The sequence below is a fragment of the Fulmarus glacialis genome, unplaced genomic scaffold, assembly GCF_000690835.1.
Source record: "Fulmarus glacialis isolate BGI_N327 unplaced genomic scaffold, ASM69083v1 scaffold6190, whole genome shotgun sequence".
NCBI classification, from domain to species: domain Eukaryota; kingdom Metazoa; phylum Chordata; class Aves; order Procellariiformes; family Procellariidae; genus Fulmarus; species Fulmarus glacialis.
Window position 1 is genome coordinate 1 of NW_009188300.1, and position 11298 is coordinate 11298.

An 11298-nucleotide genomic window follows, 5' to 3' on the forward strand; every position below is an offset into this window, starting at 1 on the left:
CAGGCGCCCCCCCGCCGGCGGGGCCAGCCGGTGTCGCCCGTTTGCGAAATAGCGGCCTTCCCCCATCCCGAGCGAGTATTAAATGTTTTATTTCCTAAGGCCTCTGAAGTCATTTGCAGTGACACACACACACACACCCCTCCAAGACATAAATTATTCGGTTTAACAACCACAGGCGCTTGCAACATCGAGTTCTGCCTCCCGCGAATCTGCTGCAAGTCAGGCAAAGGGTGGCCCCAGCCCGGCCGGGGTGCTGTGGGAAACTCATCGGTGCCAAAGCAAGCACCCATGGCGTCCCCCTTTCCTTGGCAGTGCTGAGAGGACCAGTATGAGTTCCTCTCCCGAGTTTCATTAACAAAGAAGAGATTAAGTGCAGTAATGTCTTAAGGTGTCAATATTTACCGACAGTCTCCAGTTGAATTGTTCTGGTGATTTCATACGTTACACCTTCAAACGGAAACAACATCTTGCAGGTATAATAGCCAGCGTCTGTTGGTAGCACAGAAGTCATGATCAGAGAAGACGAACCTTTCAGAATTACGAATTTTTCATTGTCGTCTTCCAAAGGCAGAGCATCCTGGAGAAAGGACAGCAACCAGTGTTACGGCTCAGATGAAAGGTCTGGTTACACTCTGTGTAACTTCCAGACAAAATTACTTATCCTTGTCTCTCTGTTTTTAAAAGTTCACTTATTACTGGGAAATCTGACCAGTTCCTTTTTCCCGCCAAAGGGCAAGTTCTTCAAACATGTATCCATCCGTCTCTAAAATGCTCTGAGGCACTATACGAAGTGTGAAGAATCGCCTTTTTAATCTATCTATAATGTTTGTGTATAGCTTTTCAATAAAATGAACATTTTAGGATGGAAAAGATATAATAGGCTCTTTCCTGAGTTCTCTTAAGAGCAGTCATCTAACACATTCTTCTAAGACAAAACCATTTTAGTAACCATGAAGATTTTCACAACACTATTACTTTTCATACATGACCTCATAAGAGTAATATTCTAAGCCATTCTTCTAAGATAAATACATTTTAGTAATCATGTGGGTTTCACAAAACTACTAGTTACCCTGCATGATCTCATAAACTGTGATAAATTCCTGCTCTGTATCACTCAGGCTCTGTTCATACAGGTTTGGAGCCCTGCTAGGAGCAATGATGTTCCTTTTCCACGAAGGCAGGCTAGCTCTTTCTGACAGTTGTAGCAAGAACCATATTGAGGGGGGCAGCCTTTTACTTAGATAAGTAAGTGGGTTATAGCCTGCTTCTGAAGGGAATCCTGAGCAGAGACATTTTGCTGGTATGGTACCAATCACGACATAGGCACTGCTGTATGAAGCCAGCCTAGGTATTGCATCCCATGGTAAAAATGATAGCTGCACGAGGGCAGAGCATACGATCATAGTGGGAGTGTAAATAAAAGCTAAAGCAAGGTATTATGAAAATATAAGAAGAATCTCATGCTGTCCAGTGTGAGATTGTACAGTTGAGGATCATCAAGTGGAGGATATTCAACCTTACAGGCAAAATCAGGCTTGCCTACTTGAAAAACCATGGACTGGCAAGTTAGGCAAGAGAACACTGTAAGCATTGTGCAATGAATCTAGTATTTTCAAATGCTGTATTCCAGTTAATTAATGAAAGCTACCCCATCTGAACAGCTCACACGAGGGAAGCGTCACTGGGAGGTCCTACTTTATGGGATTCACTCGAGGGGCCATAGAAGAAGCATAGCGCCAAAGAGAAGGGCCTAATCTGAAGTGGCAAAGCCTGGAGTCGGCGTAGGTAATCTAGCCTTAAAAATAGTTACACTGCCAGTGAGAGCATATAACACACAGAGCACTTCACCCTGTGCTGAGTCCACCCCAAAGAACCCCTCTTAAAATATATACGTCTGCCCCAAAATTCCCAGTATATTATGCTGTGCTCATCGTCATGTGGCTTTAACAACGTCATGTTCAGGAGAAACAGAAAGTGGAGATGTATGTGCCTTTACAAACAGGTTGGGATTAGGCTTTGCACAAAGAGGAGGTGAAAGTTCTACCTTGTACCACTTGAGCTCCAAGCTTGTCCTATTTGGTGTAAAATCCCACAGATCAGGGCAAACGATCTTTCCAGAGGTGAAAGTGAAGAGGACCTGGAGATAGGCAATCTCCCGAGCAGCTGTTTTCTCCACGACCGTGAGGTGGATGGAGACCTCGGCGCAGTAGGAGGAGTTCCTGCAGACAGAGTGGGGAGAGGTGAGCACCCACCAGCGACAAGGGGAACTCGAGTGACACCCTTGGTTTCCTCCTGGCTCCGTTTCCCTCCTTAGCCGTTTCTAAGAGGCCAAGACTGAGATCATACCAGGAGGGATCCTGGAAAATCACTGGTACTGGTTTTTTGGCACAATCTAAACATGTTGCTGACACGTCTGCCTCAGAGCTTCAGTCTTTTCTTTTCTTTTTTGTACACCAAGTTTGCTGTGCACCCTTAGGCTAAGGCATGATTTTAATTTTGCAAGGAGGGGGAACATGTCCGCCTCAGCAGTAGCAGGTATGTCATGAACCCTCCACCATTTCCTTGAAAGAGGTCTTGACTGTGAAAACCCTAATGATTGGGACCTAAAGATGAAATAAGAAGCTTAAAGCATATATTAAAATACATCTGCAGTTACTATTGCACAATCAGTAGGCACTTCTGTGCGTGCATATTATTTTGCACAGAAAAGAAGGCATTCCTTGAAAGCTTTACAGTATTTAACTTTTCCTTCTGGCCCCAACTGACAATCGCTTCCAGCCTCAAGGAGGACCAAACTGGGGGAGATAGGTGCTTAAACTATGTCCTTTCCGACCTCTGAAAGCCTGCCTCGGAGATGCTTTCACCCAGGGCAGTGCCTGACCCCTGCAGGGGACAGCAAAGCTGGGGGGTCCAGGCTGCAACCTCCTGGAGAGCAGCTGGGGGCTGCGAGCAGACAGACTCACGCTCCTGCTGGGGCACTGTGACTGGCTGTCACCTGCAGGTCGGACATCTAAATCCAAAATACTTGCTCAGCAGAAGCAGAGATCTGTGATAACTTGCCTGGAGAAGAGGAGGCTGAGGGGAGACCTCATCGCGCTCTACAACTACCTGAAAGGAGGTTGTAGCGAGGTGGGGGTTGGTCTCTGCTCCCAAGTAACCAGCGATAGGACGAGAGGAAATGGCCTCAAGTTGCGCCAAGGGAGGGTTAGACTGGACATTAGGAAAAACTTCTTTACTGAAAGAGTGGTCAGGCCTTGGAACAGGCTGCCCAGGGAAGTGGTGGAGTCGCCATCCCTGAAGTATTTAAAAGACGTGTAGATGAGGTGCTTAGGGATATGGTTTAGTGGGCATGGTGGCGTTGGATTAACAGTTGGACTTGATGATTTTAGAGGTCTTTTCCAACCTTAATGATTCTATGATTCTATGATTCTATGATTCTACCCTCATTTTACAGAGTGTTGAAAAAAAATCTGGTGGCTTCCCTGTGGGATGATTTGCAAAGGAAATACAATTTGTTTGTACTTTATTAATGCTGTAATAACGTTAGTGATGAAGCTATGTACTCGGCTTTTGCGTATCTTTTTCAAAGAGGTTTAACAGCATTTTACTATAGCTGTCAGTAACACTGCCACAGTGTTATAGGTTGAGGAACTGAGGCAGAATAGTCCAAAAAGGGGATTAAAAAACCTTGAAGGTCTCAAGCAACTACTCTGTGCTCCAGGACAATATTTGCAACCTTTTGTTATTCTGGCCTCTCTATCAAAGTCTTCTCTTCTGCCCCACCACTGCAATCGCTGCTGAGACATGCGGAAAAGCCAACCCAATATGCTGAGCATGATTTATTAACGTGAGTTCTGCCTGTCCATCTCTTCTACTGCTCACACACATCACTAGTGACCATCTCTTCTACTGCTCACACACATCACTCACCAGGTGTGCCTTGCCAGCAAGGAAACTGTGCTCTACACAGGCAGCTCCAGGGATGTGGAGATATGTTTTCCACTATAGACCCCGGAGCAAGGTGCCAGTTGCCAGGCGTGTACTGGGAGGCTGACTGGATGGAGGAGCTGGCAGGGGACAAGGACCTGGGACACTTTCTGGAGTTCAGGTTCTAATGGTGATGCACGTTTTTGCCTTCCTCAGTCCCCCCCAAATCCAGACCCTGGTACCTCTTTCAATACTGTACAATGGGTTGTCAGATTTTAAACACTCAGAAAAAAATGACCAGTAGGGCTGAAAAAAGCCATGGCTCAAGTCTCAACCACTGCAATATCACAAGTCTGGTACCAGTCTAGTAAATACACGTTGGGTCTCATGAAAGATCTCCCAGCAATACCAAAGCAATCAAATTCTGTTTTAAAATGTGAAGCAGAAGAAAAGTAAAGACCAGGGATAAGGAAGAGGGAAGAAGGAAGACACTGCAGAGCCACGGTGCCTTGGTATATGCTTCGTAAGGCAATCTGAAGGGCAAACAAGGCTATTTGCTTCTCTGGAGCTGTAACACGAGGGTTGCATTCTGCAGAATCCTCTGCAGCGTGTCCCCGTTTGCCATAGCCCTGACTGGCTCATAAATAAGCTAGAACAAACTCTCTGTACACAATTTCCTCATGAGGTTGTAGCCAGAGCGGCAATACTGTGTCATGATTTATCCAGATTTCAGTATATATATCTATAGGAGACACACAATGCATTTAAGAGTTCTGACTTTCTACATTTTTTTCTCTAATAAAGTCAGCGAGGAAATGATCTTATCCAGACATGCTCTGAACATAACTGGAGTTTAGAATCAACCTAATGTATTTTAGACATAGTCACCTTGTTAATGCTCTGGATTTTCTTTTAAATACCCACCTTCTGATGCAGATATATACTCCTGAGTCTTCTAGCATTGCTGGTAAAAACCAGAGTGCATCTCCTTTTGCCCAGATTCTTGGATCTTCATCTCTTCCTGATACCATGGGGTTTGAACCATTTTTATACCATGTAATATTAGGGGTCAAGGCAGAAAAATCCAAATGTTTGTATCTGGGGGAAGGGCATTTCAGGACCACAGGTTCTCCATGCATTTCATAGTAGTGTTTGAAAAACACGGTGTGATCTGGGCAGTTTTCTATATAAATTGGAGATATTTTTACATTACTGTTAGCCAGGCACATTAAAAAGAAGGGAGAGGGAGACAGAAAAAAACCAAAAAGCATGCCCTTACCTGTGCTTTTGACTTGCTGGAGTCTGAAAGCAGAGGCACCTGCTGTGCACATCACCAGGACAAAGAAAAGCCCACGCATTTTTTCCCAGAGGAAATCAGAAGGAGAAGACCGAGGGAAAGCGTCTTGAAATCTACAGGGAAGTTTATTACAAGACAGAAGATACAATGAAACTAGTCAATGTTAACTTAAGAGTTAACTGCTCTTTTCCTCACTCCGGACCTGGTGAGCTTTGGTTCACCCTTAGTGAGCTGAAAGGCTTCTTCATCCCTAGTTTATGGGGGCTGACTTGTGGAACAAGAGCATCTGGCTTGGCACAAACACACCACTTCTGTCCCTTTCCTTCCACTCCAGGAGATGCAAACAACATAACCACAAGATGCTGCTGTCCCCACGGCTTTTCAGTGCAACAGCTGCGGGTGGAAAAATCTAGCTCTGCTTATTTTGCAATAAGGTGTGACAGAGGCACACGTCAGCCTCTTCAAGTTAGCTGTAGTGTAGTAGCTTGGGTGAACACAGGAGCAAAGATGCAGCAGAATAGACTTTAGCTCTCTTAAACAATCACTTCAGGGGTCTCCCAAGGTTGTAGGGACCTCATTAAATCCTGGGTCACTTTATCTTCCCCACTGTGGCTACTGAAGTAGGGCAGCTAGCATAGATCAAGCTGCAGGCAAACTTCCTGATATAACCAGAGCCAAGCTTTCAAAGTCTCCAACAAATGTTTCTCTTGGGGCAAAAAACTTGTCCTAAAAATCAGACACGGTGACACTAAGGGAAAACAAAACTATCTGCTGCCAGTCGTTCATTAATTGTCACCTGTATTGGCCTGGCATGGGCAAGGCAGCTTCTGCATGCATCACTGAATGCTTTCTGGTCCACCATGAGGTTTCAGTTGCTGCTACTCAGTTGATTGATTATGTGTTATCTGTTTGCCTGTACCACAGGCAAAAAATACATAAAACTATGCTATATATAGGCACCAGTTTATGCTCTATGTAAGGTATTTATGTGCAATACAGCACACGTATGTACATGATACATACTATTTCCATTTTATATACAGAAATGTAAATTGCATGCGTTTAACATTAGCCTAACACTATGATTGTCCCATAGGATGAATATTAAATGACCAACTACTTCAAATTGTATCCAAAGGCAAAAACATATTTCTACCAATATAGATATTCAATACGGAATACCTTCCAATATAGAAGGTATTCACCTTCAGGGATCTTCTGTGTATCCCATCATGCTCATATTTATAATGCGGTTTTAATCCAAATTTCTCCCTGCTCTAGTAGCTATATTTATCTGACATCTGATAGTTTGACTATAATAAACTATTTCCAGCTTATTGTCATCTCTTCAACACCACAAAGCCAGCCTCTTGCTCAACAATACCGTTTCATAACCATGGGTCATCTGCCCTACCACTAGATCCGCAAGGGTTTCCAGGGCATTGGCATGAAGCTGTAGCCCCTCTCAGGGCTACACCTGGACTAGGTGCTAGTGGCTTTGTCTGCCGTGTTAACAAGCCCCGTGGTTCACATGTAATACCCTGTAACAGGGGAGTTTCTCTCTCATTAGATCCTTTGCGTGGTGAAAAGACTTGGTTATTTTGTTCAGAGCTTTCCAGTCCCTTTGGTTTAGTATCTAGCAATCTCCATAAGCCCTACACAGTCTGAGGATTTAGGGGAGGTTTTCATTCCCAAATTTCCATCAGATTCACTTACCTGTGGTTCTGCAGTCTTTCAGCCATTAGCTTCTCATGGAAAGATATAAGACTGAAAATTGCTAGTGAGAACCTTATATAGGGTTTAGCTCAACACACAGCGGAAATTTGTCTCTCGTTGCCCAATCAGATTTGTGTCAGAACCAAACGACGTTTTAGACCCACCTTTCTTTCCTTCCGTAGAGTGAGGATGAGAGAAACAGAGACACAGAGAGACAAAAAATATGTATCTGGATTTCCCAAAAAAGGGGAAATGACTGCTAAATATATGACTAAATTTCCCTTTTTCTGACGAACGGTAGTTTGCATACACTCATGTCTTCACATGACTATTTCACGCTCTACCTCAAATAAAAAATTCTCATGGGTAACAAAAGGTGTCCTGCAGCATAGTCAGCAGCTAAATAATTGCAGTCTTCACGTAATGTGATTTAGCAAGTTCTTCGTGGACAAAATAAATCTTTCGCGATTTCCCAGATCGCTTGTGAATCACGAACAGGCTGATTCCCCTTTCCTTCCTTAACATCCATCTTAGTGTCACAGCTTACATTAAGGCTCTTTTTGCAATGGAGTATAACGAATTAACAGATATAAGCAGATTATGGTGTCCCGTCTCATGAGCAGAAGGGGTAAGAAACGGGTTATGAATTGTGGCAGTGTTGGCCTCCACCTGTTTAGAAGAGAGCGATCTAGTGGAAGACTTCGGTCTGGAACTGGACCACAAGCCATTTTTTCCTGTGCCTTGTCCTGACATGTGATGCCTCCGGCAGACAACCCTGCATTTCGAACAGCCTCTCGATCCCTCAGGGAGCAGCTGTCACCCGCTGCCTCCTTGCCAGCCCAGGAAGGCAGTGCCTGGTGGCCGGCTGACCCGCCGGACCTGAAGCCAGCACACAGGTCTCTGCTAGCAGACCTCAGTAAAATGCCCTCCCCTCCCTGGACTTTGTAAACCTCAGCTGAGCAGCCCCGGTCTGGAGCACTGGGGTCCTAGCCTAAGGCTCAGGCTTTGTCGTGCTCTCACTAAGCAAATAATGACTGAGTAATAAAAGCAACATAGCTGTTCATTGCAGTAAGCACGTAAGAACCATTTTTTATTTAATCCTACCATAATTCATTAATTCTTTCTTTAACTAATATCAGTGCTAGTAATACTGGAGACCTCAGAATATTGTTTAAGAGATGAAAAACTATCAGGTTTTGAGACCATGCTGCCATCTACTATGGAGAGAAGAAATGTATAGATGATGACGTCTATTAATATACTGGATCTTTGGGGATGTGTCATATGCTTGGGTTGCACATATTCTTTTGTGCACGGAATATCCACCAGATTACAGCAACTTCAGTAAATTAAAAAAAAAAAAAAAAGAAAAAATTACAAAGCCCTATATTTCAATCTGTAATGGTCTTTACAGTTTCTATACCCTGATCAATGCAGTCATTGCAAGGGTCTCTACAGCTATCAGGCTTCCCAGTTTTCCTTAAGCAGTCCTGTTATTCATAAACCTGAAAGGCTGATAATGCAACTAAAGTTAGTTACTGCCCTGTAGTGCTCTGTCTTCTCGGTGAAAAGAAAGAACTCATCTCCATTGATGCTAAACTCCCACATTTGGGCTATGAAAACACTGGTCTTGCTTTCTGGAGACCCTGCACTTCATTCTGAGAATCTGACCTCATGAATTATAAAATTATTTCAGTCCTTCCTTTTCCAGTTCACTGTATGGCAACCAGACAGAAGGGCTGTCGGATTGGGTGACCTATGTTATATTAAGTCTAAGTTCAGGCTGTTACTATATGAGTGACTTACGCAATAGAGGTGGGAGTCTCTAACGGTAACCCTGGTCACAAAAGCCGAGCAGGTTCCCAGCAAAAACCCCAGACGTTTACCAGACTCAAAAAGAGCAAAAATGCAGAAAATGAGGTTTGATGTCTTTGGAAAGATTGTACCTACCAACTGCTGCAAACACGTTCATTGCATTCGCTGAGTAAAGCCATCCGACAGCAAGCTGTTCAATGAGCAGCAGAACTAGCATCACCTGCTTTTCTGGAGATTTGTGCCCCATGCCCTGACACACACACACCCCCCCCTCCACTGCAGCCACTTCAGCTCTCCCCTCGTGGCCTTTCCCCACCACACTCCAGCCCTTTCCTTCATGCACTTCATGTCCTCTGCTCCCACCTCACCCATGACTAGTTTGCCTAGGGCAGGTGCAGCACATCCTTGGGCTCGCTCGCAACTACATCCGTGCTAACTGGTCAACTTGTCATTGCCCGTCAACACGTGTAAGGACTGGGCTCCGCCTGACTTTCCCTCTGTGAGGCAATGCTTTGGGTTTCCCATCTGCACACACCACCAGGGACCAGTTTTCATCACACTTCTACAAATCCAGACTCTTTGAAAACACAGCCCCTTGGAAAACATAGATGAAGCAGGCTAAAGGATTCAAAGAGAGTTCATGGTGCAGTAACACATGCTGTCCTGCCTTAGAAAACTAAAGCAAAACCAAATAGCTACAGAGTAGCAGTGAGGTTCCCAGGCAGCACCTAGCAAGGATCAACATTTTTAATCAACTTTCTTCAGAAGAGCTCTGTCCTGTCTTTTTACCCAGGAAATGTTCTGATCACATGCACCAGTACCAGAACTTTAAGTTCAATAGTGTATCTGGAGGTGCAAAAGTCTGGTTTAAAACAACTCAGGAAGAAATGAAAGATACAAGTATGTTTTTAGGAGCTGTCTTCTGAGAAGGCCATGTCACTTTGCGGTCAGTTATTACTGAGTATTTATAAACAGAAATATGCAAGTCTAGCAGCTATATATATAGAGAGACTCTTTTAGGGAAGCTGGTGTCATTCTGTGGTTTCGCTGTGCCGATGATTCATTTATACAGCTCAAGATGCTGGAGTATAGCTGTGAAATTCCTAACTTGAAGACCAGGCTATTCTCCATATGTCTCACCCGTTGCTCATCTCACTGGATCGCTATTTCCTGCACCAGGGCTACATGCAGCTGCCTTGCCGCGTTTGGGTGGATTTTGCTCTCCTAGGACACCCCAATAAAATAACCAAAGTCTCAAGTAATATTTAGCATTCTGGCAGTTCCTTGCAACAGAGGCTTTCAAAAGGCCTCCACAAGCAAGGTGTGTCTGTTCATTATCCCTAGTCCGTGGAAGGGGAAATGGAAATTCAGGCATCACAGAGTGGGGATAAGATCATTTCTATAAGGGACAGTTGCATTTTCTAGCAACTCGCAGGTTCTGCTGTCTGTCCCGGAGGAACTCATCCAAGTGGCTCTGTGGCTGATGATGATTGGTATCCAGCAACTGCACTCACAAGGATTTTGCTATTTATTCTGTTACTCAGTTTGGCTGAGCCAGCTTCACGCAATTAAAAATAGGAGACAATTTCTGTGGTTCACATAAGAATAAGATGGCGAGGCATTAAGAAATATTGAATGTTGAAAGCTGACTGGCAAGCAGATGCAAAGTAAACCACAACTATTGCACCAACACATGTTCTTGGGCTTATTGATATGGGCAAACCTGGTTTTAATAATTTATAATGTCCTTGTGCACAGTTCCCAGATGGGCTCTTGGGGAGCACAAAAATGGAGAGGGAAGAAAAGAAGCTATCCAACTCTGAGAATCACCAAGTAGATGAGACAGAAAGAGAAGGACTAAACAGAGGAATTAGCCCAATGCACAACAGATGCCAAGAATACAGGAATTTGCATGCTTATCCAGAGAAATAAGTGCTGTCATGCACCAGTTGTATATGACTGACTGGGAGAAACAGGAGGAGATGGGGCAAGAGACATACACTTTGTCAGGAGGGAGTGCTCATTTGGCCAGAGCAGCGACAGTTTGGTTACAGATTGCCTCCCCACTATGGGCTCCTGGGATTTCCACAGACCCTTTCACTGCGAAAGAAACCAGGCAGCCTGTGAAGAATAATTACACTGTTGAGAGCTGGAAGAGGCAGGGAGGAGGAGACCCTCATTGTAGAAGTCAACAGGCTGCAAGGGACAAAGTAATGGCTAGAAAGGCCCAGAGCCAGCAGCAACGAGGCCAGAAGTACTTCAAACAACAAAAAGTGACCCACCTGCCCTCACCACAAATGGAGTTTGGATTGACCCTGCATCAGTCAGCTGTGATGTAAACATCATACCCATGCTTGCAATACCTGCCTGGGACACTGGAAAGTCTTTATCTTGTCCACTAGTGCTGCACACAGACTGCCAGCAGCAGATTAAATTGTCTGTGCACAGACACGCAGACATAGACTGGTGAAATAAAGAAATGATTTCTAAAAAAGTGGGATTTGATGGCTTTTTATTTAAGGGAGAAAACCATACTTTGG

At 44.4% G+C, this 11298-nt stretch overlaps 1 protein-coding gene across 1 annotated transcript; it reads right to left on the reverse strand.

Annotated features, from left to right (window-relative positions):
* Positions 1 to 402: 402 nt before the first annotated feature.
* Positions 403 to 9005, reverse strand: LOC104077021 (interleukin-1 receptor type 2-like; the record flags this gene model as incomplete). The annotated part of the gene is made up of 6 exons (XM_009578086.1): positions 8894 to 9005; positions 6944 to 7004; positions 5210 to 5340; positions 4855 to 5113; positions 2048 to 2222; positions 403 to 577 (listed from the first exon to the last, which is right to left on the reverse strand). Coding segments are annotated over exons 1-6 (913 nt in total), but the record flags the coding sequence as incomplete, so codon positions are not given.
* Between the last annotated feature and the right edge of the window lie 2293 nt (positions 9006 to 11298).